This window comes from Manis pentadactyla, chromosome 11 (assembly GCF_030020395.1).
Source record: "Manis pentadactyla isolate mManPen7 chromosome 11, mManPen7.hap1, whole genome shotgun sequence".
NCBI classification, from domain to species: domain Eukaryota; kingdom Metazoa; phylum Chordata; class Mammalia; order Pholidota; family Manidae; genus Manis; species Manis pentadactyla.
Genome location: NC_080029.1, coordinates 107,691,212 through 107,716,192, shown reverse-complemented (window position 1 = coordinate 107,716,192; position 24,981 = coordinate 107,691,212). Strand labels below are relative to the sequence as shown.

General features: G+C 37.5%; 1 protein-coding gene across 6 annotated transcripts in view; it reads right to left on the bottom strand.

The window, feature by feature from the left end:
- RNF111 (ring finger protein 111) overlaps window positions 1-24,981 on the bottom strand; it is a 109,492-nt gene that overhangs the window by 13,235 nt on the left and 71,276 nt on the right. For 5 of the 6 annotated variants that reach the window (XM_057488849.1, XM_057488853.1, XM_057488850.1 and 2 more), the window contains 3 exons: window positions 24,239-24,436; window positions 6,162-6,481; window positions 2,517-2,772 (listed from right to left, as the gene is read on the bottom strand). In XM_057488849.1, the coding sequence (XP_057344832.1) occupies window positions 2,517-2,772; window positions 6,162-6,481; window positions 24,239-24,436 (774 nt within the window). The remainder of the gene's footprint in view (window positions 1-2,516; window positions 2,773-6,161; window positions 6,482-24,238; window positions 24,437-24,981) is intronic. The other variant, XM_057488854.1, reaches the window with a different exon arrangement.

The following is a 24,981-nucleotide window of genomic DNA, read 5'->3' as shown; positions in this document are numbered from 1 at the left end:
TTGAAAGATCCTTCTGAGGAATATGCATCCCTCTTACTCTATAAAACATGCATCTATTTGAGGTAAAAAATATGTTTATAGATTTCAGTCCGAATTTCATTTTACTTGGAAGATTTTCTTGGTAGTCTGGTATAGGCTATGGCCATTCTCTAGTTTCATTACAGAAGGATTTCCTTCAATTTTTAAATCTTTTGATTCATTCAGCTGGGGTAAAAGGTAGGTAACCATGAAAACATTCAGCCATATTTTCAAAGGAAACCTCATTAGCAAGTATCTTAAAGGAAATCTTCACTAAGCTCAATAAGTTGTAAGAAAAAGTTTTAGACATATTTTCTATAAGTTATGTTTTCAAATCAATGCTTTACTCCAAGATGTCACAAAGCTCAGTATTTCTTGGTAATAAAAATTGTCACAAAAAAGGAAGTATCTCTGTTTTACCACAGTTACTATTCTTCCTCAAATTCACAGCATTTTTTTCCAGTTTCACTTAAAATTTTTCTATTTCTATAATAATTATGCAAGAAGTAATATTCACAAGTATTATAAAATTTTAAAGTTTTGTTTCTGGACGAATCAATTTATTTAACTCTTCAACAATCATTTCACTTTTTTTCAGCTTTATTGAGGTATAATGAACAAATACAATTGTAAATATTTAAAGTGTACAAATGATTTGACATATATATACTTTGTGAAATGACTACCACAATCAGGTTAATTAACACACCCATCACCTTGCATAGTTACCCTTCTTTTGTGTGAGGTGACTTCACCCATCATTGTAACTCAGTGTTCATCTAAACAAAACAGATTGCTAACCACTGCAGAATGTGACCTATTCTGCATTCCCAAAGACCATTTAGCTTCCTTCCCTATATTATGGATTTTTGCAAGGAAAAATATGTTTGTGATATTCCTTCCAAAAAGATCAACATGCAACTTGACCTGGCAATTTCACTCCTAGAAAGTTATCTTACAGACTCAAAAACTACAATTTAACTGTCTATCAACAGAAGACCGATTTAATATACAATGGAATATTGAGGGTAATAAAAACATTAGCTAGATTATTATGTACTAACAGAAAAAATAAAAAATGTATGGTTAAAAAAATCAAAAAATCAAAAGGAGGCAAATAATATGTTTGATACAATCCCTTTTTTTTAAAGGAGATACATATGTATGTACAAAAATAATTTCTGAAAGGCTTTCTAATAAGCTATAAACAGTTGCTACCTCTGAGGTATTAAGATTAATGGGACATGGGGAGAAGGGCTTTTAACATCCTATTTCACATCATTCTGCACTTGAACTTCTTAGGATGTACACAAATTACTTTTATGACAACAGTAAAACAAGTTAAATCTAAAACATTTATTTCTTTATTTGGACATTGAAAAGGAATGGATTTACTTATCAACTGCTTCAGTATAATATTTTTTAAAGGGAGGGGTAGAAAAACCATACATGTTGAGTTCCTACTTAAAAATAATCACATATAAAGATGAATATCAACAAGTGTTACAAAACAGCCTGTACATCACACAAGGGCTCATACACTGAATTTGTCGACGCTCTGCAAAAATGAATTGTTTCATTTTCTAAGGTTTTAACTTACATTTAAAATTTTAAGTGGCATTATTGAAAGGTAAATGATGTATCACTATGTTTCACTGGACAAAGTCTGGGTTGATTCCAGCTGTGTTTGCAGAACCCAGATTTTAAAAATTATAGGAGTGAAATTAGAAATCTAAGGAGACAGATAACTGAAAATTATTCCATGAACAGAATCAGAAAAAAAGCAAACTTCCTTGATAACATCTTGGTTTACTCCTGGCACGAATTTTCAATGTTCTTTTAACAAAGTATTATGGTTCGATTTGATAATTTAGCCTATGGTTTAACAAAGTAGTAAATATATGTTACATAGCCTAAAGGTATTCTCATTTCTGAAGATTTCTTATAGATTTCAATTTCTTTTGAAAAGCCACATCTGACTCTATTTTAACTGCTTGCATTAAATGAGTATAGAAACCTTTTGGCAACTGGCAAAGCTTTCTGTCAGGGAATCTCTTACACCTTAGTTAAGCTTCAGAATTTAGTCAAAATTTACTTTCCTGTGCCTAGAAACAGCTAACCTCTCAAATTTCCTGTTATTCCTAAAGGATAAACCTATATTCCTTAGAACTTCCTTTTAATAAGAATCTGAGGTGCCATTCAATGTCCTTTAACTTCAGAGATATCAAAATTTAAATGTTAAAATGTAAAATAGACAAAATGTTATTTTTTATTTTCCTGATGCTTTTAAACAACCTGTGCCCCCTTTTTAATCTTAGAAGAGTGTTTTGGGGACACGAGGAGAAAGAAGTATGAAATGGAAAATACACCCCACTCTTAGGCCAAGAAAATATTACAAATTTACGAAGTAGGATTACTGAAAGGCTATCTCATGAAGCAATGTACAATGCTTCATTTTATACGCCTCTAAGTTCTTTTCCTGTTAAATTTATACTTACAAGGATGTGGCATATAATGTCGACATGATGAGAGTGAGGCTTGTGGTGGGGGCTGGGGCTGAGGCTGCGCAACCATGCTTGATCCATAACCGTCTATCGATAATGGCTGACTTGGGGCAGCAGCAGCCTGATGGCCAAAGATTGCAGCTCGGGAAGAAGAAACAGGGCAGCAGGGGTCAAATGCAGATGCTCCATGGAAACCCCCACTTCCATGACTTCTGATGCCACTGTTGCTCAGGTCTACTGGCAATGCCTGCTGTATAAAGAGGAACTGTGTTTTATCTTTCTAAAGTTTGGTCAAAACATTGCTCCATATTATAGTATAAAAGTACTCCTAATGTAATCTAGAAAAATAGAATCTTTAAATTAAGATTTTGAAAATGGCAAAATTTTCTATGTGAAGACCTAACTAAGCACCAAAAAACACTATGTGTATCTTGGATTGCAATAATTGTAGTGACCATATACTTCAAATTCTAATCAACTTTTAAAAATCAACCATAATAGCATGGTACTAGACAAACAAAAGTTAATTAATATATTATTTTAAGGTCTATTTGTCTTCCATTACCTACATTTTAGAAAGAAACATTAAAATCACACTTCCATACTCTCCTTTACCTGAAAATTCTGAGTAGTAATCTAGGTCTTCTTTGGGAAAATAAAACAACATCACTGAAAAATTAAGGCTCTAGGTAAAAACTTGTATGTCCTGTTTCCAAACTGTACATAACAATCATTTAACTGAAACTCTAATAGTTCAAAGACAAGAAAGGACATAAGATTATTAGAGAGTAATCACAAATTAGTTTTGTCTTATCACCTTTTATGCTTAAAAAAAAATTAAACCATTGATTCCTTTTGTTGAGAATATGATTTCAGGGAAGACCCATTAACTAAGTTAGAAAATAAACCAGAGCCTAGATTCTATCTCTGCTCATCAGTCAACTTTTTCTCCAAAAAACATCTTGAAAAGTCTTAAGAAACTATAGTTTATATCTTCTACTCTGGCGCACATTAGAGAAACAGAATTGCTTCTTTGTATTCTTAAGTAATTTAAATACAAGCCTTTTGTTCAGCATTCAGTATGGCTGATTTTTAACATGTGATTACAAAAAATAAAGATTTGATGTTCTATATGAAATTATATTTAGGAATTGTTCAGTACTGGAAGGTGAGGGGCTGGAGACAGAGACACTAGATGGATGCATTTCCCAGAGGCCCAGGCCACCTAGCGGTCCTCAGAGGAGCCCCAGTGGCCTTTGTATTCCTAATGGGTCCCACACTCTTCAGAGGACATAGACACAAGAGGAGCTCTGGATGCAAAGGGAAGTGGGATGACGGTACAGGAGAAGCTGTAGGCGTGAAAAGAAAGAGCTCCTTTTTTCTAATATAGTATGGAAGAATCGTCCATAATCAATTAAGTAAACATCAGGCCTTTTTCTTTTGAGTTGGCAAATACAATATGACCTTAATTTAGGTAATAGAGTTTAAAAATAAGATTGTGAGATTGTGAATTTACGTGTATTATTTCCCTATTTTCCTACTGAGGCTAAAATTCGGGAAATGGAGTACCAACAGACTGTGAAGGTGAGCAAATTTCCTATCGTTTTCTCCGGTGAGTGAGAGCACTCCCAGAGCTGGAGGACAGTCAGGTGAGGGTCCTGGAAGGAAGGGAGGATAAAAGAAAAAGTAAATAGTAAAAATTAAAGGGGAAAAAACCACAAAGAGAACCCTCTTCAATTCCTACAATTCATTCAATTCGTATTCTAGAAGGAAAAGAGGATAAGCAAAGTAGGTACAGGAATGACAAATACTACTTTACACAGACGATAAGCAATGAATAACCCAACTGAACTATTCCCTCAAAAGAGAAAACTACCTCCGAAGGAGAAGGAAGGGCTATTGAGAGTCAGGTGACTGGTGTGATTTCTCTGTTCTGAAACCTAATCCTCCCCAATCTTTCTCTGCCTATCTACGATCTGGCACTTAATCGTAAAATACCTATGATCACAGATCCTCAGATCAGTTTCCTTTCCCCACTCCTCAGCCTCCTCCTGGGCTCACAGAGGTCTCCCCTGGAGACTGTCTGAAATTATCTCATGAGCATGTGGCTAATTTCAGAGTCTGCTAAACGTATGGGTCTCAAACTGTTCTTACCTTCAAAACATCACTCTCTGTTCACCTTTATACCCATTATCAATACTGATGACTCTCCTTAAGTTTTGTGTGCAATCCAAATACGTACCTCTACTTAAAGACAGGTGAGTAGGTTACATTAATTTCATAATGAGCAGAACCATCAAAGAGATTCTACCTGCAATAAACTCAGATAGAAAATGCTGCATACACAAATGATCTCTCAAACCAGCTGTGTATTTCATAATTTCAGCAACAACGATATTCTGTGAACAAAAGGAGCACCTTTTGGCAGCTCTTAAATGAATGTGGGAGAGTTGGTAGGTCCAATTCCTCACTGTTTTCCTACTCTACTTATAAACCCTCCTTTCAGCTCAAATTTCCAGTAAATAATTATTGCTTCTAAGCAAGGCCTTTAATTCAGACTGAAAAATTTTTCTTGCTGCTTCCTCATTCCCAAGAGGGAACAGGTCTAGAGGATCAGTGGATGCTAATATTTAGAACTGTTACCAGAATCAAAACATCAACTAAAAATCTCCTTAAATCATATTTTCTAAAAAACTCTTCTAAATTTCTTATAAAGCAACTACTTTTTTTTATAAGGGAACACCCTTCGTTCTTAATTATTTTTAATTTGTTAGATCCAGAAGACAGAACCATCAAAATTTAAGACATGAAGAAAGTATATTAGGCAAGGTCACGAGGTAAGAGAAAACCAGCTTCTCTGAATTTTCTTTTTGACTTTCTTCTAGCACGTATGTCAATTACAACTTTACCTTGAAATTACATTTCATTTTTTAAAGTATATACCATCCAGGTTTTATCACAATTATACACAGACATAACACAGCAAAAGTTAAAATAGCATATAAAAATGAATTCATTTACCCCATACTAATTCAATATTATCTGACCTTTCCAGCACTCACTAATAATATGCACTGACTAATTATAATTTTTTGCTGGCATTTCAATTCCCTGTAAACTAAAAACCTTATCTGCTCCCAAGAAACTATGTCACAGGTTTGCATCTGAGAAGGCTACTTATTTCTAGGTGAGTGTAGATTACAGGGAGCTCCAGAACAGGTGGAACAGGGGGAAAAAAAAACAGGGAACTTTCCCAATTTCTCATTAATCAGGTTAACACGGATATTTCAATACTTTATTTGAAATAATATCTCAGGGATCAATTCACCTGTATTTAACTAAAAACAAAAAAGCCAGTATTAAAATTCTAATATTAAAAATAGTGATAATTTCTGATTTCCCATATCCCTGGGCCCCGCAATCAGTAATAATTTAGAACTTTCAGAATATCCTAGAGACTTAATTAAAAAAAAAAAAAAAAACAAAAACCACAGGGCACTAAATTAGGCCTTTTTTGCGAGAACAGTAAGAAAAATAACTTATTTATTATGCACAATTTATCACTGGGTTGGTTTTTCTTTCCTCCGAAAGGTACCACAATTTTAAAAAATTAAGAAAACCTCATGAAATTCGATATACCTGGTCGTGGTAGCCGGTACCAGAACCACTGTTTGCTGCACAAGGTGCCTGTATCTGCGGAGGCCTTTCCACAGGGCAGGGAGGGTCAGTAAAGGAGGGAGAGGCAGGAACAGCTGGGTGGGGAGTGTGATGGTGGTGGTGATGATGTTGAAAATGGTGGCCATGCTGCGGAAAGCAGCTTGTGTGCGGGTGTCCTAATGCATGGTGGTTCTGTGCCGACCCTCCACAGGGCGAGTGCTGGGGACAGCAGGAAGGTAACCTTGGCATTGCCGGAGGGCCCGTTTCTGTTACAGCACTAGATGCAGTTCTCCTCGAGTCATCTTGAAATGAAAAATGCAAAGAACAATCAAATGATCAGATATTACTGTGTAAAAAATAGGTTTGCATAAATAAGTAAATAAAGAATTAAGAAATGTTTGGTAAATTCAAATCTCTGTAAATAAGAATGTGATAGTGCCACATTCTTAACATATATATCATATAATTTCAGGCAGCAGTCTTCACTGAGATTTTCCTGAAAGCCTAAATTCTTTACGAGGCTCATATTTACCATGACGTTTAAATATGGCAGTAGATCATCTCCTCCTGGGCCAGAGCAAATGATTTGTTTTTAATTGCATTAAACATTTTTTTAAATATCAAATGAGTCCTTCTATTCTATGCAATAAAGCAAAATTTTCCTGAATTCCAGGAACCCCTAATACCACAAATCATTCCTACATAATGCAGACTGACTATCTTAAAAATCTTATCTTCTGAAGACAGAACCACCAAGCCAGAGCCCATTTGGCTGCCTCACTAACCTCCAACGTCTCTTCCCTTCCTCTGGTCTCTAAACTCAGACCCAACAGAATGTAAGAAATAACATTCTAATATGTGTAGAATTAAAGGTGACATAATAAACTGATTTGTGATTTCTCAAATCCCCACAATCAGTAATAATTTAAACCTTTCAGAAAATTCTAGAGACTTAATTAAAAAAAAAATCACAGGACACTAAATTAGACCATGTTTGTAAGGGCAGTAAGATAAATAACATATTTATTATATACAATATATCTGAACTAGTGAGTAAGTGCTCAGCAGTGGGAAAACAGCGTGGAGTCAGATGGGCCTGAGTGTGAATCGTGAGCCTGTCTAATCCTGAGCAATGTGACCTTAGGAAAGTCTTTAATGTTTCTTGCCTATTAAGCGGAGCATTAACTGAAGCTGCATGGCTATTGTTAGAGAAGATGATAATCTGCTAGGCTGAAATACATGAGTTCTGAGCATGCTCTCTGCCCCATGCCCATAGTTATTTTGGAGGTATGCTCTTCCATGCCAGAAGACATGCAAAAGTGCTCCCAGAAGGCCTAGCACAGTGTTGTAAACTCATCTAAAAGACAGCATCCTTTCCTCAAACTATGTATTATGTGGAAACCAGGTAAAAACATATATAAAATTTTTTACCTGAACAATACACACAGGAGGAGTGGAGCTCCCAAAGTCCTCCCCTTCCCACCCTCAGTGTGCCTCCTGAGGCCTCCCCGCAGAGCCCTCAGGATTCTGGAGCACCACTGCTCCAGTCTGATCTCTAGACTAACCAATACCAGAGTTAACCTGCTCCTCTTTGGCTCAAAGGACCTACCTCATCTCTTCTGGGCCAAGGTACCAATCAGGAATCTTCTCATTAGTTACAAATAATGGAAAAATCCAACCAAACTGGCTAAAACAATGAAGGGAATTGATGGGGTCACATAAAAGAATTCGGGTGGAGGCACTTTGGGCTCTGGTTGAGAGGTCTGATGGCAGGCAGCAAGCCTCCCTGTAATTCTCCTGGGCTGCCTTCCCATACACGTCCTCTCTTGTCTCTGCTGATTCTCTCCTGGGTTAGGTCTGTGATCTAAATTTGGGTACAGAGTATCTCTATTCTAAATCTCTGTATATTGGTTTTCTCCAAGCTTCTAGGTCTGGCCACTTTGGGCTAATTTCATGAACCCAAATAAAGGTAACCTGAGAACTAGATTCAGGAGTCTGTGGACTTGGATTTTAAAAATTACATATTTTTTCTCAAATCTAATTACCTCCTGGCATTCATACCACCTTGTTAGCATCAGTTGAGAGATTAAATATTACAACCAATTTGTAATAAAAAACAAGGAAAATAAGTTGTTTACTTTTAAAACATAAATTATAGTGGATTCAAAGTCAGTTATAATTCTGTAACTCAATATATATCATTTTCATTCACTTGCAAACTAAATTTTTTTAATAACTTCAACAACGTTACAACTAGCCTATAAGGAAATGTCCATCACCAACAGCCTGTAACTATTTTCTATATGCAGTAATATATGTAGCAATAATTCATTACAATAGTAACTTTATTTCCTCCAGCATTTTCAGGACTTTATCTCAGCCCCCATGTTAACATGTTGTATAAGTGTATGTCATTTAGGGTGAAATTACTTCAGAAAAAAGGATTGAAAACCTTTGGGGTTAAATCCAGTCAGTGGGTGGACTAAAGGACCTTCATGGTTGCTTCCAACTCTGATGCTTTAATTTTCAGATCCAGTTATTGGAGGATTTTGTGCAACCCTAAGACCCAGGAGATTTGTAAATACAGCAAGAGTGCTGCAGACTGCTGCGGCCATGACGGAAGTGAGGGAGATGACGCTTATCTGCTCAGAAAGAACTTGCCTTCGTTGTCTTCAAATATCTCAAAGACAAAACTAAGAGTGAGAGATTAGGAAGCACAGTGACTATAATATATTTAAGGCCAAACACATATTTAAGGGGTTAGATCTTTAATGGTGATAACACTAATGATCTTCAAAAGAAGACTGGACTTAGAGATCTACTTAGGGTACAATTTTGACTCCCAATTAAGTCTACTTTCCTATAGTCCAGAACGTCTCTTACTCAAACAGGTTAGCAACCCAAAGCAAAGAGGTAAATCTCCTGTCGTTCAAGAGTTACTGACAAAAGAAAACTGCCATAAATTATAGGTGAAATACAAAGATATCTGATAAAGTAAATAAAACACTTCCTTTTAATTAATATTTAGCCCCCAGTGTCCACTAAAAACGAGACAATAACAAACCTGCACCAGAGAAATTAACTTCGCAGCTCAGTGACATGAAGCTGGTTAAAGTACTTTCATGCAATTCTTTAGGAGGATTACTGAGATGGACCAATGCATTTATTCATTCATTTGGCAAGTCTTACAAATATAATGGCACGGTAAACGACCTAAAAAGGCACTGGAAAATGCAATGGTGAAAAAAAACGTCCTGGCCTTTAAAATAACTTATGCTGTGGTCTGCCTTCATTGTCCTATCTCAACTAACAACAAGCCTGCACAATGTAGGTGGCTCAGTAAACACTTTAAATTTAAGTTAACTCCCCAAGGGAAAAGAGGCATACATGTATGCATTTAAGTGCTAAGAATAGAAAGATTTGATCTTTGGTCCTTGAGGAGCTCATCATCAAGCATAGAGATGATTCAAAATATTAATTAACCAGTATTATAACAGAAGCACTGGGTTCTAGTAACATATAAGACAATGTTGCCCCCAAAGGATGTCTGGCAACACCTGGGTATATTTTTGGTTGTCACCCTGGAGGGGAGGTGCTGATGCTTGAATTCAGTGGGCAGAGGCCAAGACTGTTGGTACACACCCTACAAAGCACAGGACTGTCCCCCACACAAAGAACTGTCCAGCCCAGAGATAACAGTGCCAAGGTCGTGAAATTCTGGCATAAAGGAAGAGTACTGGCCCCAAGCCAAACTTCCTAGGTTTGAATTCTTGCTCTATCACATAACCTTGGGGAAGTTACTTCATCTGCACAATGAGGAGAGTAATAAAATCTACTTCATAGGTTATTATGAAAATCAGAGTTAATAAAGATACATCATTGACCAATATTATGAGCCAAAACGTGTTATTATCTACTAGAATATTAGCTCTCTTAAGGCAGAAAATTGATGTTTTGTTCCCAGTGCCCACATAAGTGCCTGATACATAGTATGCAGTCAGTCAGTCAATAAATATTTCCTAAATAAATGAATATGTAAGATACCATGTATGCATGAAACAAGGAGCACATGGAGATGTCAGATGAACTTACTGGGGCGTGCTAAGTTGAGCAACTGCAAAATGCCTCATAGAGGGTGTCTGAGAGGAAGTTGGGTATAAAAGTTTAAAACAAGGAGAGGGCTCTGGAAACAAAAATGGGAAGCCATCAGCATACTGGTGCTGAGTGAAAACACCTGTAGTTATGAGATGGACCAGTGAGAAGGGATGAAAATAGAGTGCTAGGAGAAAACAGAGATGAGATGATTATTGCCAGATTTTTTTAACATACTGTTTGTTTTGAAAGGAATAAGAAGCAAGTTAAAGGAATGAGTTCAAGATGATGATGACCCCATGAAGTTCACAGAGACTTCACATGAATGCATGTACACGTGTACTAAGGGAATGGAACCAACAAAGATAGTGAAGATGCAGGAAGATAATTGTTAAAGCAAGGCCAAGGACACAAGAAGGGATGGGAGGTTCAGTGAAGATAAACAGACTGGAAGAGGTAGGAAAGAATTAAGAGACCAGGAGGTAGGAGAGAAAGGGACAGGTATAGATACACACAACATTTTGTGGAGAGGCTAGAAGTTATGGGTGTTAGTGCTTGGGAAACTTCATTTATTTTTTATTTATTTCCCTCTGGGGGATGAGGAAAATGACAGGATTTTGGAACCGCCACTGAAAGGAAGGAAAGGGAACTGACTGAGATACATTACAGTTTGGCAACTTACTATCAAAAAACAAGTTGGATACTATAAAATTGTGAGGCACCAATCTGCTTGCTTCTATGATTCTTCCCAGCCACATCCAGCCCCATTCAGGAACCTGGGTGAAGCTAGATGGCTTGAGGGCTTCAATACTGGAAATATGCAACATGCTAAGTAAGGACAGGATGTGAACAAAATAGATGAATGAAGTTCTACAAAGTCTTTAAAAGAAACGAAGCCAGCAGAACTGAGTGTTCCTAATGTAGTCTGGATATGTATAAGTGGTTCTGTCAGTTTTACTACGTACAGGAACAATCTGGCCTAGAACAATGTTCTCCTAGTCTAGGGAAATACAACATAAGCAAGTCTATCCCAAAGGTCATCATCAATATAGTTAGAGTAACACCATGAGAAGGCCATTCAAGCAGCAAAGTTGCTATGCAAGAGATTAAGTATAAACCCTGACCGATCAAGGATCTTAACAAGTAAGTAAATAAAAGTTTTGAGACTGCCTTGAAATAAAGTTGGGACAGTGTCACATAAAATATAGATAAGAGTAAGAACATAAGGCTACCAGTGAAGAGGAGTGAATGAGAAGAGTTCAAATCTTAGACTCAAAGATTACTATTGAACTTCAAAGTATTTAACACCAAGATTTCTTCTTTTCTGAAATGGGAAGAATAATATCAACATCAAGAAAATGTTTAAGGATTAAATAATAATATATATAATAACATAAATGATACCCAGTACTGGGGAAAGAGTGTACAATCAAATAAATGAAATAAAAGCCCATTTCATTACTGCCTATGTTTTTTCAAAAAATGTAGTATTTAAAAGACACCCCTGTGAAATTTCCATGGATTCTAGATTCTACCGTCACTTCTCCAAGGAATGGAAACTACTCCAGCCACAAGCAGTTTTACAATCTGTTCAATGTTAAATTAGAAGGGTACTATAAGGATTAAATAAGAGGATTCAAGATGGCGGCATGAGAAGCGAGACAGAGGCTTCCGCCTAAAACCACATATAATATGAAAATATAATTAATTCAACTAATCCTGAAAGAGAAACAGGAAAGAGGACTGTGCCAGACTAAATACACCTAGAGAAAAGAGCAGCCCTCACGGAACACGGTAATGTACCAAAGTCATGGCCTGGCGGGATCCAAGCCCTTTGTCCACCACAGCTCAACAGCGGGAGGAAGAGAAATAGATCTGTGAGGGAGTGGAGGCCTGGGACTGCTGAATACCTAACTCAGGAGATCTGCTCTAGGAGCACAAACCTACATTTCCTGGTGCCTGCATGGTACTCTCATGATTAGGGGGTTGGAAACCTAAGACAGGCAGAATTCCTGGAGGGTCTGAGATTCCAGCTGCTTGTGGAAAGCAGGGATCCATATCTAGCTGCTCTGGGAAAAAAAGACAGGTGGGCAGTCTGAGAGACTTCCTAAAAAGGAAGCCCATAGCAAGAGGGCTGCTAAAGGGGAAAGGATTGCACAGAGCTTCCTGCTCAGGAGAAAGGACAGGTAGACAAAATTGTCTGGGTGCACTCTGCCCAGCAGGTTGGGAGCTTTCACAATCTTCAAATGCTCCAGCTCCCTGGCTGGACACACAGCTCCAAGGACCCCCTCCATGATACACAGCCTACTGCGCCTTTCTCCCAGACAGCCCCACCTGGTTCGTAAACCGGCAAACCCTACGCTGGCGTTAGGCCAGCCAGAGGGAAGATCTGTCTACAGCAACTACAAATGCAAAGCATAGAGGCTTATATCTGTGTACTTGGCCCACTGGTTCAGTCAGTAGAGACAGGCAGAGCAGCCAGGAAATAGGAAATAGCTCTTCCCTCACCCCAGGAACCAATGCCACTCCCTTGCAACCTCCAACATTGCTTCAGGACTGAGCAGCTCCAGACAGTAGAGCTTTTGGGCACTAGATGGTGCCACACACACATATAAAATGCCAAAGGAACGTGGTACAAAGTAAAATTGTGAATACAACTCCTGAGAAATATTCAAATGACACTGACCTCATGAATCTTCCAGAAAGGGAGTTCAAAATAAAAATCATTAACATACTCATGGAAGTACGGAAAGACATTCAAGAACTCAGGAATGAATTCTGGTAGGAGATCCAATCGTAGAAGAGCACAATGGAGGGTATTAAAAGAAGATGAGATACGGTGGAGGAGGCAATAAATGAAATCGAAATTAGAGAACAGAAATACAAAGAAGCTGAGGCAAAGAGAGAAAAAAGGATCTCTAAGAATGAAAGAATATTGAGAGAATTGTGTGACCAATCCAAACTGAATAATATCGCATTATAGGGGTACCAGAAGAAGAGAGAGAAAAAGGGATAGAAAGTGTTTTTGAGGAGATAATTGCTGAAAACTACCCCAGTCTGTGGAAGGAGATAGTCTCTCAGGCCATGGAGGTGCACAGATCTCCCAACACAAGGGACCTAAGAAAGACAACACCACATATAGTAATTAAAATGGCAAAGATCAAGGATAAGGACAGACTATTAAAAGTGGCCAGAGAGAGAAATTAGATCTCATACAAAGAAAAGCCCATCAGGCTAACATCAGACTTCTCAGCAGATATGTTACAGGCCAGAAGGAAGTGGCATGATGCATTTAACGCAATGAAGCAGAAGGGCCTCGAACCAAGATTACTTTATCCGGCAAGATTATAATTTAAATTTGAAGGAGGGATTAAACAATTTCCAGATAAGCAAAAGCCAAGAGAATTTACCAACCACACACCATCTCTACAGTGTATTTTGGAGGACTGCTATAGATGGAAGTGTTCCTAAGGTTTAATAGCTATCACCAGATGTAATAAAACCACAGTAAAGAAAGTAGATGGCTAATTACTAAGCAAATGCTAAATTAAATTAACTATCCCCAAAGTCAGTCAAGGGACAGACAAAGAGTATAGATTATTATACCTAAAATATAAAGAATGGAGGAGGAAGAAAAAGGAGGAGAAATAATAAAAAAGAACCTTTAGATTGTGTTTGTAATAGCATATTAAGTGAATAAAGTCAGACTCTTAGTAAGAAAGTTAACCTTGAACCTTTGGTAGACACGAATCTAAAGCCTGCAATAACAATAAGTACATACCTATCGATAATCACCCTAAATGTAAATGGGCTGAATGCACCAATCAAAAGATATAGAGTCACTGAATGGATAAGAAAATAAGACCCATCTATATGCTACCTACAAGAGACTCATGTTAAACCCAAAGACACACACAGACTGAAAGTGAAGGGATGGAAAAAGATATTTCATACAATAGGGAGAAAAAAGCGGGAGTTACAGAACTTGACTTGTCAGACAAATAGACTTCAAAACAAAGAAAGTCACAAGAGACAAAGAAGAACATTACACAATGATGAAAGGGTCAATCCAACAAGAAGATATAACCATTATAAATATCTATGTGTCCAACACAGGAGCACCCACATATGTGAAACAAATACTAACAGAATTAAAAGGGGAAATATAATGCAATGCACTTATTCTAGGAGACTTCAACACTCCACTAACTCTAAAGAACAGATCAACCAGACAGAAAATAAGTAAGGAGACAGAGGCACTGAACAACATATTAGAACAGAAAGACCTAACAGACATTTACAGAACTCTACACCAAGAGCAGCAGAATACACATTCTTTTCAAGTGCACATGGAACATTTTCAAGAATAGATCATATACGAGGCCACAAAAAGACTGAAACTGTACCAATAAGTTCCTCAGAACACAAAGGTATGAAAATAGAAATAAATTACCAAAGAAAATGAAAAATCCAACAAACACACGGAGGCTTCACAACACGCTCCTAAATAACCAATGGATCGATGACCAAATATAAACAGAAATCAAGCAATATATGGAGACAAATGACAACAATAACTCAACACAGGAAAATGTGTGGGACACAGCTAAGGCCATGCTAAGAGGAAAGTATATTGCAATACAGGCATACTTCAGGAAAAAACAACAATCCCACATGAGCAGTCTAAACTCACAATTAACAAAAGTAGACAAAGAAGAACAAATGAGGCCGAAAGTCAGTAGAGGGACGGACATAATAAAGATTAGAGCATAAATAAATAAAATCAAGAAGAATAAAACACTAGAAAGAATCAAAGAAAGCAAGAGCTGGTTCTTTGAGAAAATAAACAAAATAGATAAATCCCTACACAGACTCATCAAGGAAAAAAAAGAGTCTACTCACATAAACAGAATCAAAAATGAGAAAGGAAAAATCACTACGGACACCAAAGAAATACTAAGAATTATTAGAGAATACTATGAAAAGTTATATGCTAACAAACTGGATAATCTAGAAGAAATGGACAACTTTCTAGAAAAATACAACCTTCCAAGGCTGACCCAGAAAGAAACAGAAAATCAGAACAGACCAATTACCAGCAACAAAATTGAACCGGTAATCAAAACCCTACCAAAGAACAAAACCCATGGAACAGATGGCTTCAAAGCTGAATTTTATAAAACATTTAGTGAAGACCTAATACCCATTCTCCTTAAAGTTTTCTGAAAAGTAGAAGAGGAGGGAATACTTCCAAACTCATTCTATGAGGCCACCAGCACTCTAATACCAAAAACAGCTAAACACACCACAAAAAAAGGAAATTACAGACCAATATCCCTGATGAACATAGATGCAAAAATACTCAACAAAACATTAGCAAACTGAATTCAAAAACACATTAAAAAAATAACATCATAATCAAGTAGGATTTATTCCAAGAATGCAAGGATGGTGCACCCTTCGAAAATCCATCAACATCATCCACCACATCAACAAAAAGAAGGACAAAAACCACATGATCATCTCTATAGATGCTGAAAAAGCATATGACAAAATTCAACATCCATTCATGACAAAAACTCTCAACAAAATGGGTATAGAGGGCAAGTACCTCAACATAATAAAGGCCATATACGACAAACCCACAGCCAACATTATACTTAACAGTGAGAAGCTGAAAGCTTTTCCTTTAAGATTGGGAACAAGACAAGGATGCCCACTCTCCCCAGTTCTATTCAACATAGTACTGGAAGTCCTAGCCACGGCAATCAGACAACACAAAGAAATAAAAGGCATCCAGATGGGCAAGGAAAAAGTTAAACTGTCCCTGTTTCCAGATTACATGACATTGTACATAAAAAAACCCTAAAGAATCCACTCCAAGGCTACTGGATCTAATATCTGAATCCAGCAAAGTTACAGGATACAAAATTAATACGCAGAAATCTATGGCATTCCTATACACTAACAATGAACTATCAGAGAGAGAAATCAGGAAAACAATTCCATTCACAGTTGCATCAAAAAGAATAAATACCTAGGAATAAACCTAACCAAGGAAGTGAAAAAACTATACTCTGAGAAGTAGAAAACACTCATGAGAGAAATTAAAGAAAATACCAATAAATGGAAACACTTCTGTGCTCATGGATAGGAAGAAATTAATATTGTCAAAATGGTCATCCTGCCCAAAGCAATCTACAGATTCAAATGCAATTCCTATCAAAATACCAACAGCTTTCTTCAACGAACTAGAGAAAATCGTTCTAAAATTCATATGGAATGACAAAAGACGCCGAATAGCCAAAACAATCCTGAGAAGGAATAATAAAGCAGAGGGGGGATTATGGTCCCCACCTTCAAGCTCTTCTACAAAGCCACAGTAACCAAGACAATTTGGTACTGGCACAAGAACAGACCCATAGACCAATGGGACAGAAGAGAGAGCCCAGATATAAACCCAACCATATATGGTCAATTTATATACGATAAAGGAGTCATGTACAATGGAGATATGACAGCCTCTTCAACAGCTGGTGTTGGCAAAACTGGACAGCTACATGGAAGAGAATGAAACTGGATTATTGTTTAACCTCATACACAAAAGTAAACTCAAAAAGGATCAAAGACCTGAATGTAAGTCATGAAACCATAAAACTCTTAGAACACAACATAGGCAAAAATCTCCTAAATATAACCATGAGATCTTCCTGAATGCATCTCCTTGATCAAGGGAAACAAAAGCAAAAATGAACTCATGAGACTACATCACACTAAGAAGTTTCTGCACTGCAAAGGAAAAACATCAACAGAACAAAAAAGGCATCCTACAGTATGGGAGAATAATACTTGTAAATGACATATCCAACAAGGGGTTAACATCCAAAATATATAAAGAACTCACTTGCCTCAACACCCAAAAAGCAAATAACCCAATTAAAAATCAGGCACAGGATATGAAGTGACAGTTCTCCAAAGAAGAAATTCAGAAGGCCAATAGACACAGGAAAAGATGCTCCACATCACTAATCATCAAGAAATGCAAACTGAAACCACAGTGAGATATCATGTCACACCAGTAAGGATGGCCAGCATCGAAAAGACTAAGAACAACAAATGCTGGTGAGGATGATGAGAAAGAGGAACACTCCAACACTGCTGGTGGGAATGTAAGCTAGTTCAACCATTGTGGAAAGCAATATGGAGGGTGGTTCCTCAAAAAACTCAAAATAAAAATACCATTTGACCTGGGAATCACACTCCATGGAATTTAACCAAAGAATATAACTTCTCAGATTCAAAAAGACATATGCACCCCTATGTTTATTGCAGCACTATTGGCAATAGCCAAGATATGGAAGTAACCTAAGTGTCCATCAGTAGATGAATGGATAAAGAAGATGTGGTACATATATACAATGGAATACGATTCAGCCATAAGAAAGAAACAAATCCTACCATTTGCAACAACATGGATGGAACTGGAGGACTGGAGGACTTTATGCTCAGTGAAATAAGCCAGGTGGAGAAAGACAAGTGCCAAACGATTTCCTTCATTTGTGGAGTATAAAAACAAAGCAAACTGAAGGAACAGTTTACAGCAGACTCAGAGACTCCAAGAAGAGACTAGTGGTTACCAAAGGGGAAGGTTGTGGGAGGGAGGTTGTGGAGGGAGGGAGAAGGGGATGGGATGGAGGGGTGCTATGTTTAGTACACATGGTGTGGGGGATCACGGAGAAAACAGTGTAGCAGAGAGAAGGCAAATAGTGAATCTGTGGCATCTGATAAACAGTGGCTGCATTGGGGTATGGGTGGGGACTTGATAATATGGGTAAATGTAGTAACCACATTGTTTTCTCATGTGAAACTTTCATAAGATTGTATACCAATTTTATGTTAATAAAAATTTTTTTAAAGAATTAAATGAGATAATATTAAAGGCAAAAAAATGATAGAAAATATAAGATGATTTTATTATTAATGTTGATATTGGTCAGTCTCCAAGCCATAGGTCTATGGTAACCCTTTTAGTAAACAGCAATTTCCTATCTCAATATCACTGTAAGAAGAGAAAGGAGGCTAGTTTAAGGCTTAGTTAAACAACTGACAAGAGAAAGAACCAGAGATATCACTGGTAAGGGAAACACAAAAGATAATCTTAAGTAAGAGGTAAAACTATGAAACTCTTTAAAAGAAAACACAAGAGAGGGAGACTGAAGATGGTGGCGTGAGAGGTGAGATGGAGAACTCCTCCCCAAACCATAAATAGTACAAAAATATAGTTAATTGATACAACTAACCCAAAAACACAAGAAAAAAGGCTGAATCAGAATGCATACAGACCTCGGAACAGAGCAGACATCACAAAACAGGGTAACATACGAAAGCCTTAACCCAGTTGGACCCAAGCCCTTCCCCCACCCCAGGTCACTAGCGGGAGGAAGAGTAATGGAGCGGGGAGGGGGTGGAAGCTTGTGACTACTGAACACCTGGCCCTGGAGATTTGCTTTGTGAGCAGAAACCTATATTGTGAGGTGCTCTGGATGTTGGGGAGCTGAGACAGGCACAGTGCTGGAGAGACTGACATTCCGGCTGTTTGTGGAGTAGGGGATCTACATTGGGCCACTCTGTTTCACAGGAAAGGCAGGCAGTCTGAGAGACTTCCTTGCAGCAAGAGGGTTGCTGAAGGGGTGTGGTTTGCAAGGAGCTTGCTACGGGAGGGAGGGGAGAGCTGGACAAGTTTGTCTGGGTGCGCTCGGCCCAGCTGGTTGGGGACTATGAGGAGCTTCAGGCACTCCATCACCCTGGCTGCCTACTCAACTCCGAGGTCCCCCAATATGATACCCAGACTGCTGCACCTTCCTCCTAGCCTGCCAGCACCAGTTTGCAAACCACAGTTACTGTGCTGCCATCAGGCCAGCCACAGGGAGGCCTTGCCTACAACAGCTAGAGAAGCAAATCACAGAGGCTAATAACACCTGTGTGTTTAGCCCACTGGCTCTGACACTAGAGTCAGGCACTGCAGACGGGAATTAGGAAACAGATCATTCCTCCCCCCAGGCTCCAGCTCCGCTTCCCTATGACCCCCAACCTGACTCTAGGGGCTGAGCAGCTCCAGAGACTAGGGCTTCTGGGTACTAGTGAGCACCACATAGAAACATGAAATGTCAAAAGAACATGGTACAGACCAAAACCTCACAAACCTCAGAAAAAGGGCCAAATGAAACTGAACTCACCAATCTTCCTGAAACAGAGTTCAAAATAAAAATTGTAAACATCCTTATGAAGGACAGGAAAATATTAAAGAACTCAGGGATGAATTTAGGTCAGAGATTCAATCATTAAGAAATTTCTTATCTGAAATGAACATACAATGGAGGGATTTAAAAGCACATTAGATGTAGTAGAAGAGACAGTAAATGTAATAGGAATTAGAGAAAAGGAATACAAAGAAGCTGAGGAACAGAGACAAAAAAGAATCTCTAAAAATGAAAGAATATTGAGAGAACTTTGTGACCAATCCAAGCAGAACAATATTCGCATTATAGGGGTACCAGAAGAAGAACAGAGAAAAAGCGATAGAAAGTGTCATTGAGGTAATTGCACAAAACTTCCCCGATTTGGGGAAAGAGATGGTCTCTCAAGCCATGGAGGTGCACAGATCTCCCAACACAAGAGACCCAAGGAAGACAACACCAAGACATACAATAATGAAAATGGCAAAGATCAAGGATAAAGAAGACTTTTAAAAGAAGCTAGAGAGAGAAAAAAGATCACATACAAAGAAAAACCCATCAGGCTATCATCGGACTTCTCAGCAGAAACCTTACAGGCCAGAAGGGAGGGGTATGATATATTTAATGCAATGAAGCATTCTAAACTCACAATTAATGAAATTAGAAAAGGAAGAACAAATGAGGCCCAAAGTCAGTAGAAGGAGGGACATAATAAAGATTGAAGCTGAAATAAACAAAATTGAGAAGAATAAAACAACAGAAAGGTTCAATGAAAGCAGGAGCTGGTTCTTTAAGAAAATAAACAAAATAGATAAAACCTTAGCCAGACTTATCAAAAAAAAAAAGAGTCTATATGCATAAACAGAATCAGAAATGAGAAAGGAAAAATCACTACAGACACCACAGAAATACAAAGAATTATGATACAATACTATGAAAACTTATATGGAAACAAACTGGATAACCTAGAAGAAATGGACTTTCTAGAAAAATACAATCTTCCAAGGCTGACACAGGTAGAAACAGGAAATCTGAACAGACCAATTACTAGCAAAGAAATTGAATTGGTAATCAAAAAACTACCTAAGAACAAAACTCCTGGACCACATGGTTTCACTGCTGTATTTTATTAAACATTTAGTGAAGACCTAATATCCATCCTCCTTAAAGTTTTCCAAAAAGTAGAGGATGAGGGAATACTCCCAAACTCATTCTATGAAGCCAACATCACTCTAATATCAAAACCAGGCAAAGACACCACAAAAAAAGAAAATTGCAGACCAATATCCCTGATGAACATAGATGCAAAAAACCTCAACAAAATACTAGCAACCTGAATTCAAAAAATACATCAAAAAGATCATCCATCACGATCAAGTGGGATTCATCCCAGGGATGCAAGGATAGTATAGCATTCGAAAATTCACCAATACCATCCACTACATCAACAAAAAGAAGGACAAAACCATACAATAATCTCATAGATGCTGAAAAAGCATTCGACAAAATTCAACATCCATTCATGATAAAAACTCTCAACAAAATGGGTATACAGGGCAACTACCTCAATGTAATAAAGGCACAAACCCACAGGCAACATTACACTTAACAATGAGAAGCTGAAAACTTTTCTGTTAAGATTGGGAACAAGATAAGGATGCCCACCCTCCCCACTTTTATTCAACATAGTTCTGGAGGTCCTAGCCACAGCAATCAGACAACACTAAGAAATAAAAGGAATCCAGATTGGCAAGGAAGAAGTCAAACTGTCCTTGTTTCCAGATGACATGATATTGTACATAAAAAACCCTGAAGAATCCACTCCAAAACTACTAGATCTAATATCGGAATTCAGCGAAGTTGCAGGATACAAAATTAATACACAGAAATCTGTTGCATTCCTATACACTAACGATGAACGAGCAGAAAGAGAAATCAGGAAAATTATTCCATTCACAATTGCATCAAAAAGAATTAAATACCAAGGAATAAACCTAACCAAGGAAGTAAAAGACCTATACCCTGAAAACGAGAAGACACTCTTATGAGAAATTAAAGAGGACTCTAATAAATGGAAATTCATCCTCTGCTCTTGGGTAGAAAGAATTAATATGGTCAAAATGGCCATACTGCCTAAAGCGATCTATAGATTCAATGCAATCCCTATCAAAACACCTATAGGATTCTTCTATGAGCTAGAGCAAATAGTTCTAAAATTCATATGGAATGCCAAAGATCAGGAATACCTAAAGCAATCATGAGAAGGAAGAATAAAGCAGGGGGAATGTTGCTTCCTGATTTCAAGCTCTACTACAAAGCCACAGTAATAAAGACAATTTGGTACTGGCATAAGAACAGACCCATAGACCAGTGGAAAAGAATAGAGAGCCCAAATATAAACCCAAGTATATATGGTCAATTAATATATGAAAAAGGAGCCATGGATATACAATGGGGAAACGACAGCCTCTTCAACAGCTGGTGTTGGCAAAACTGGACAGCTACATGTAAGAGAATGAAACTGGATTTTTCTCTAACACCTCATACACAAAAGTAAACTCAAAATGGATCAAAGACCTGAATGTAAGTCATGAAACCATAAAACTTTTATAATAAATTATAGGCAAAAATCTCTTGGACATAAACATGAGGAATTTCTTCATGAACATATCTCCCTGGGCAAGGGAAACAAAAGCAAAAATGAACAAGTGGAACTATATCAAACTAAAAAGCTTCTGTACAGCAAAAGACACCATCAGTAGAACAAAAAGACATCCTATAGTATGGGAGAATATATTCATAAATGAGATATCGGATAAGGGGTTGACATCCAAATTATATACAGAGCTCACGTACCTCAACAAAGAAACAGCAAATAATCCAATCAAACAATGGTCACAGGAGCTGAACAGACAGTTCTCCAAAGAAGAAATTCAGATGGCCAACAGGCATATGAAAAGATGCTCCACATTGCTAATCATCAGAGAAATGCAAATTAAAACCACAAAGAGATATCACCTCACACCAGTTAGGATGGCCAACATCCAAGAGACAAACAACAAATGGTGGTGAGGATGTGGGGAAAGGGGAACCCTCTACAGTGCTCGTGGGAATGTAAATTAGTTCAACTATTGTGGAAAGCAGTATGGAGGGAGGCTCCTCAAAAAACTCAAAATAGAAATACCATTTCGCCGAGGAATTCCACTCCTAGGAATTTACCCTAAGAATGCAGCAGCCCAGTTTGTAAAAGACAGATGCACCCCTATGTTTATCGCAGCACTACTTACAATAGCCAAGAAATGGAAGCAACCTAAGTGTCCATCAGTAGATAAATGGATAAAGAAGAGGTGCTACATATACACAATGGAATATTATTCAGCCATAAGAAGAAAACAAATCCTACCATTTGCATCAATATGGATGGAGCTAAAGGGTATTATGCTCAGTGAAATAAGCCAGGCGGAGAGAGACAAGTACCAAATGATTTCACTCATCTGTCAAGTATAAAAACAAAGTAAAAACTGAAGGAACAAAATAGCAGCAGACTTACATAACCCAAGAATGGACTAACAGTTACCAAAGGGAAAGGGATTGGGGAGGATGGGTGGGAAGGGAGGGATAAAGGGGAAAAAAGGGCATTACAATTAGCACACATAATGTAGCGGGGGGAGGGGGGACATGGGAAAGGCAGTATACACAGAGAAGACAAATAATGATACTATAGCATGTTACTATGCTGATGGACAGTGACTGTAATGGGGTAAGTGGGGGAGACCTGATAATTGGGGGAGTCTAGTAACCGTAATGTTGGTCAAGTAATTGTACAAAACACAGGGGTAAATCTTTGTGATCCTTGGTGAGGCAATGGTATCTTATATGTGACACCAAAATAACAAACAACAACAAAAATTAAGAAAATGGGACATCATCAAGCCTTCTATAACTTCCATCACGGTTTTCATTTCTTCTGGATATATATCCAGGCATGGGACTGTGGGTCATGTGGTAATTCCATGTTTAACTTTTTGAGGAACCACCAGAGTGGTTTCCACAGCAGTTGCAGCGATTTACATTCCCACCAAATATTCGTAAGGGTTCCAGATTCTCCATATTCTTGTTAGCACTGGTCATTTCCTATTTCCAGTTTTTTAGTTTTGTTTTGTTTCTAATTATAATAGGTGCAAAGTGGTTTTTACTTGTATTTCCCTCATAATTAATGACGATATTTTCATGTTCTTCCCAGTTATTTGCATATCTTCTTTGGAAAAACATCTATGCAAATCTTTTGCCCATTTTTAAACTGGGTTGTTTCTCTTTTTCCTGTTGAGTTGTGCAAGTTAGTTATATATCTGGATACTAGACTCTTATAAAATAAATGATTTTCACATCATTTTCTCCCACTCTGTAGGCTTTCTTTTCACTTTCTCAATAATGTCCTTTGATGTACAAAAGTTTTAGATTTTGCTGAAGTCCAATTTACCTATGTTTTCTTTTGCTGTTGCTCATATTTTTGGTGGCAGGCCCCAATCTCTTTCAGTTGTGGTATGATACTTCGATAACATACAGCACCTCAAATATGAAATCATAGTCTAATAGAGGCCATATTGCTCACATACAATGTTCATTCTATGATTACACTTTTGTTCACATAGCTAAAATCTTTAAAACAATACTTTTTCTAACAAAAGTAATGAAAAAAGTCCCAGTCCCCACCCATTTTTTTAAACGTACCTCCTATAGAAGTACCAGTCATACTATTGCTTGTAAGAGGAGCTGACATCTCTGACACAGTGGAGGGTTGGGTACTAGTGACAGCCGAAGCAGTATCAGAGGCCTGCTCAGAGGTAGATGAATTTGAATTGTTGTTAATGGAAGTGCTTGTAGTCTGTGATTCCATTCTTGAAGAAGTGGTTGGTACTACAGTAGGTTCTGCAAAACGTAAAATAGCTATTTAGCATTTCAATACAAATTAGCTAATGGACTATATTTTAATCAAAGCTAACATTTTTACAGTAATAAATCAAAATAAACTTTAAAACTATTAACTCTCTAATAAATACAATATATAGTTTTAAAAAAAGCTTTCATAAAGCTAAACAGCAACATTAAAATGACATTACTAAAATGTGATTACAGCATTTTAAAAATTCAACACATATGCATATTGCAATAATCCAGGTTATTAAAATAGTTCTTTGGGTAACCACAATGGAAGTTTTTTGATCTACTACCAAGCAGAAAAGAGAAAAACGAAAGTAAAAGTACATCTGCTATATTCATATACATTGTCACAGTCTGTAACAGGGTTAGAAACTGTACTTACTTTGGGACAGCGTGGATTCTAGACTCAGACTGCTGGAAAAGCAACTTTAATTTCACCACTGACAGAATGGTCATGGATAAGTTACCTAAGCACTCTCTCACTTTTTTACATGCCTTTTTATTTTTAAAAAATGCCAATATTAATACCATCA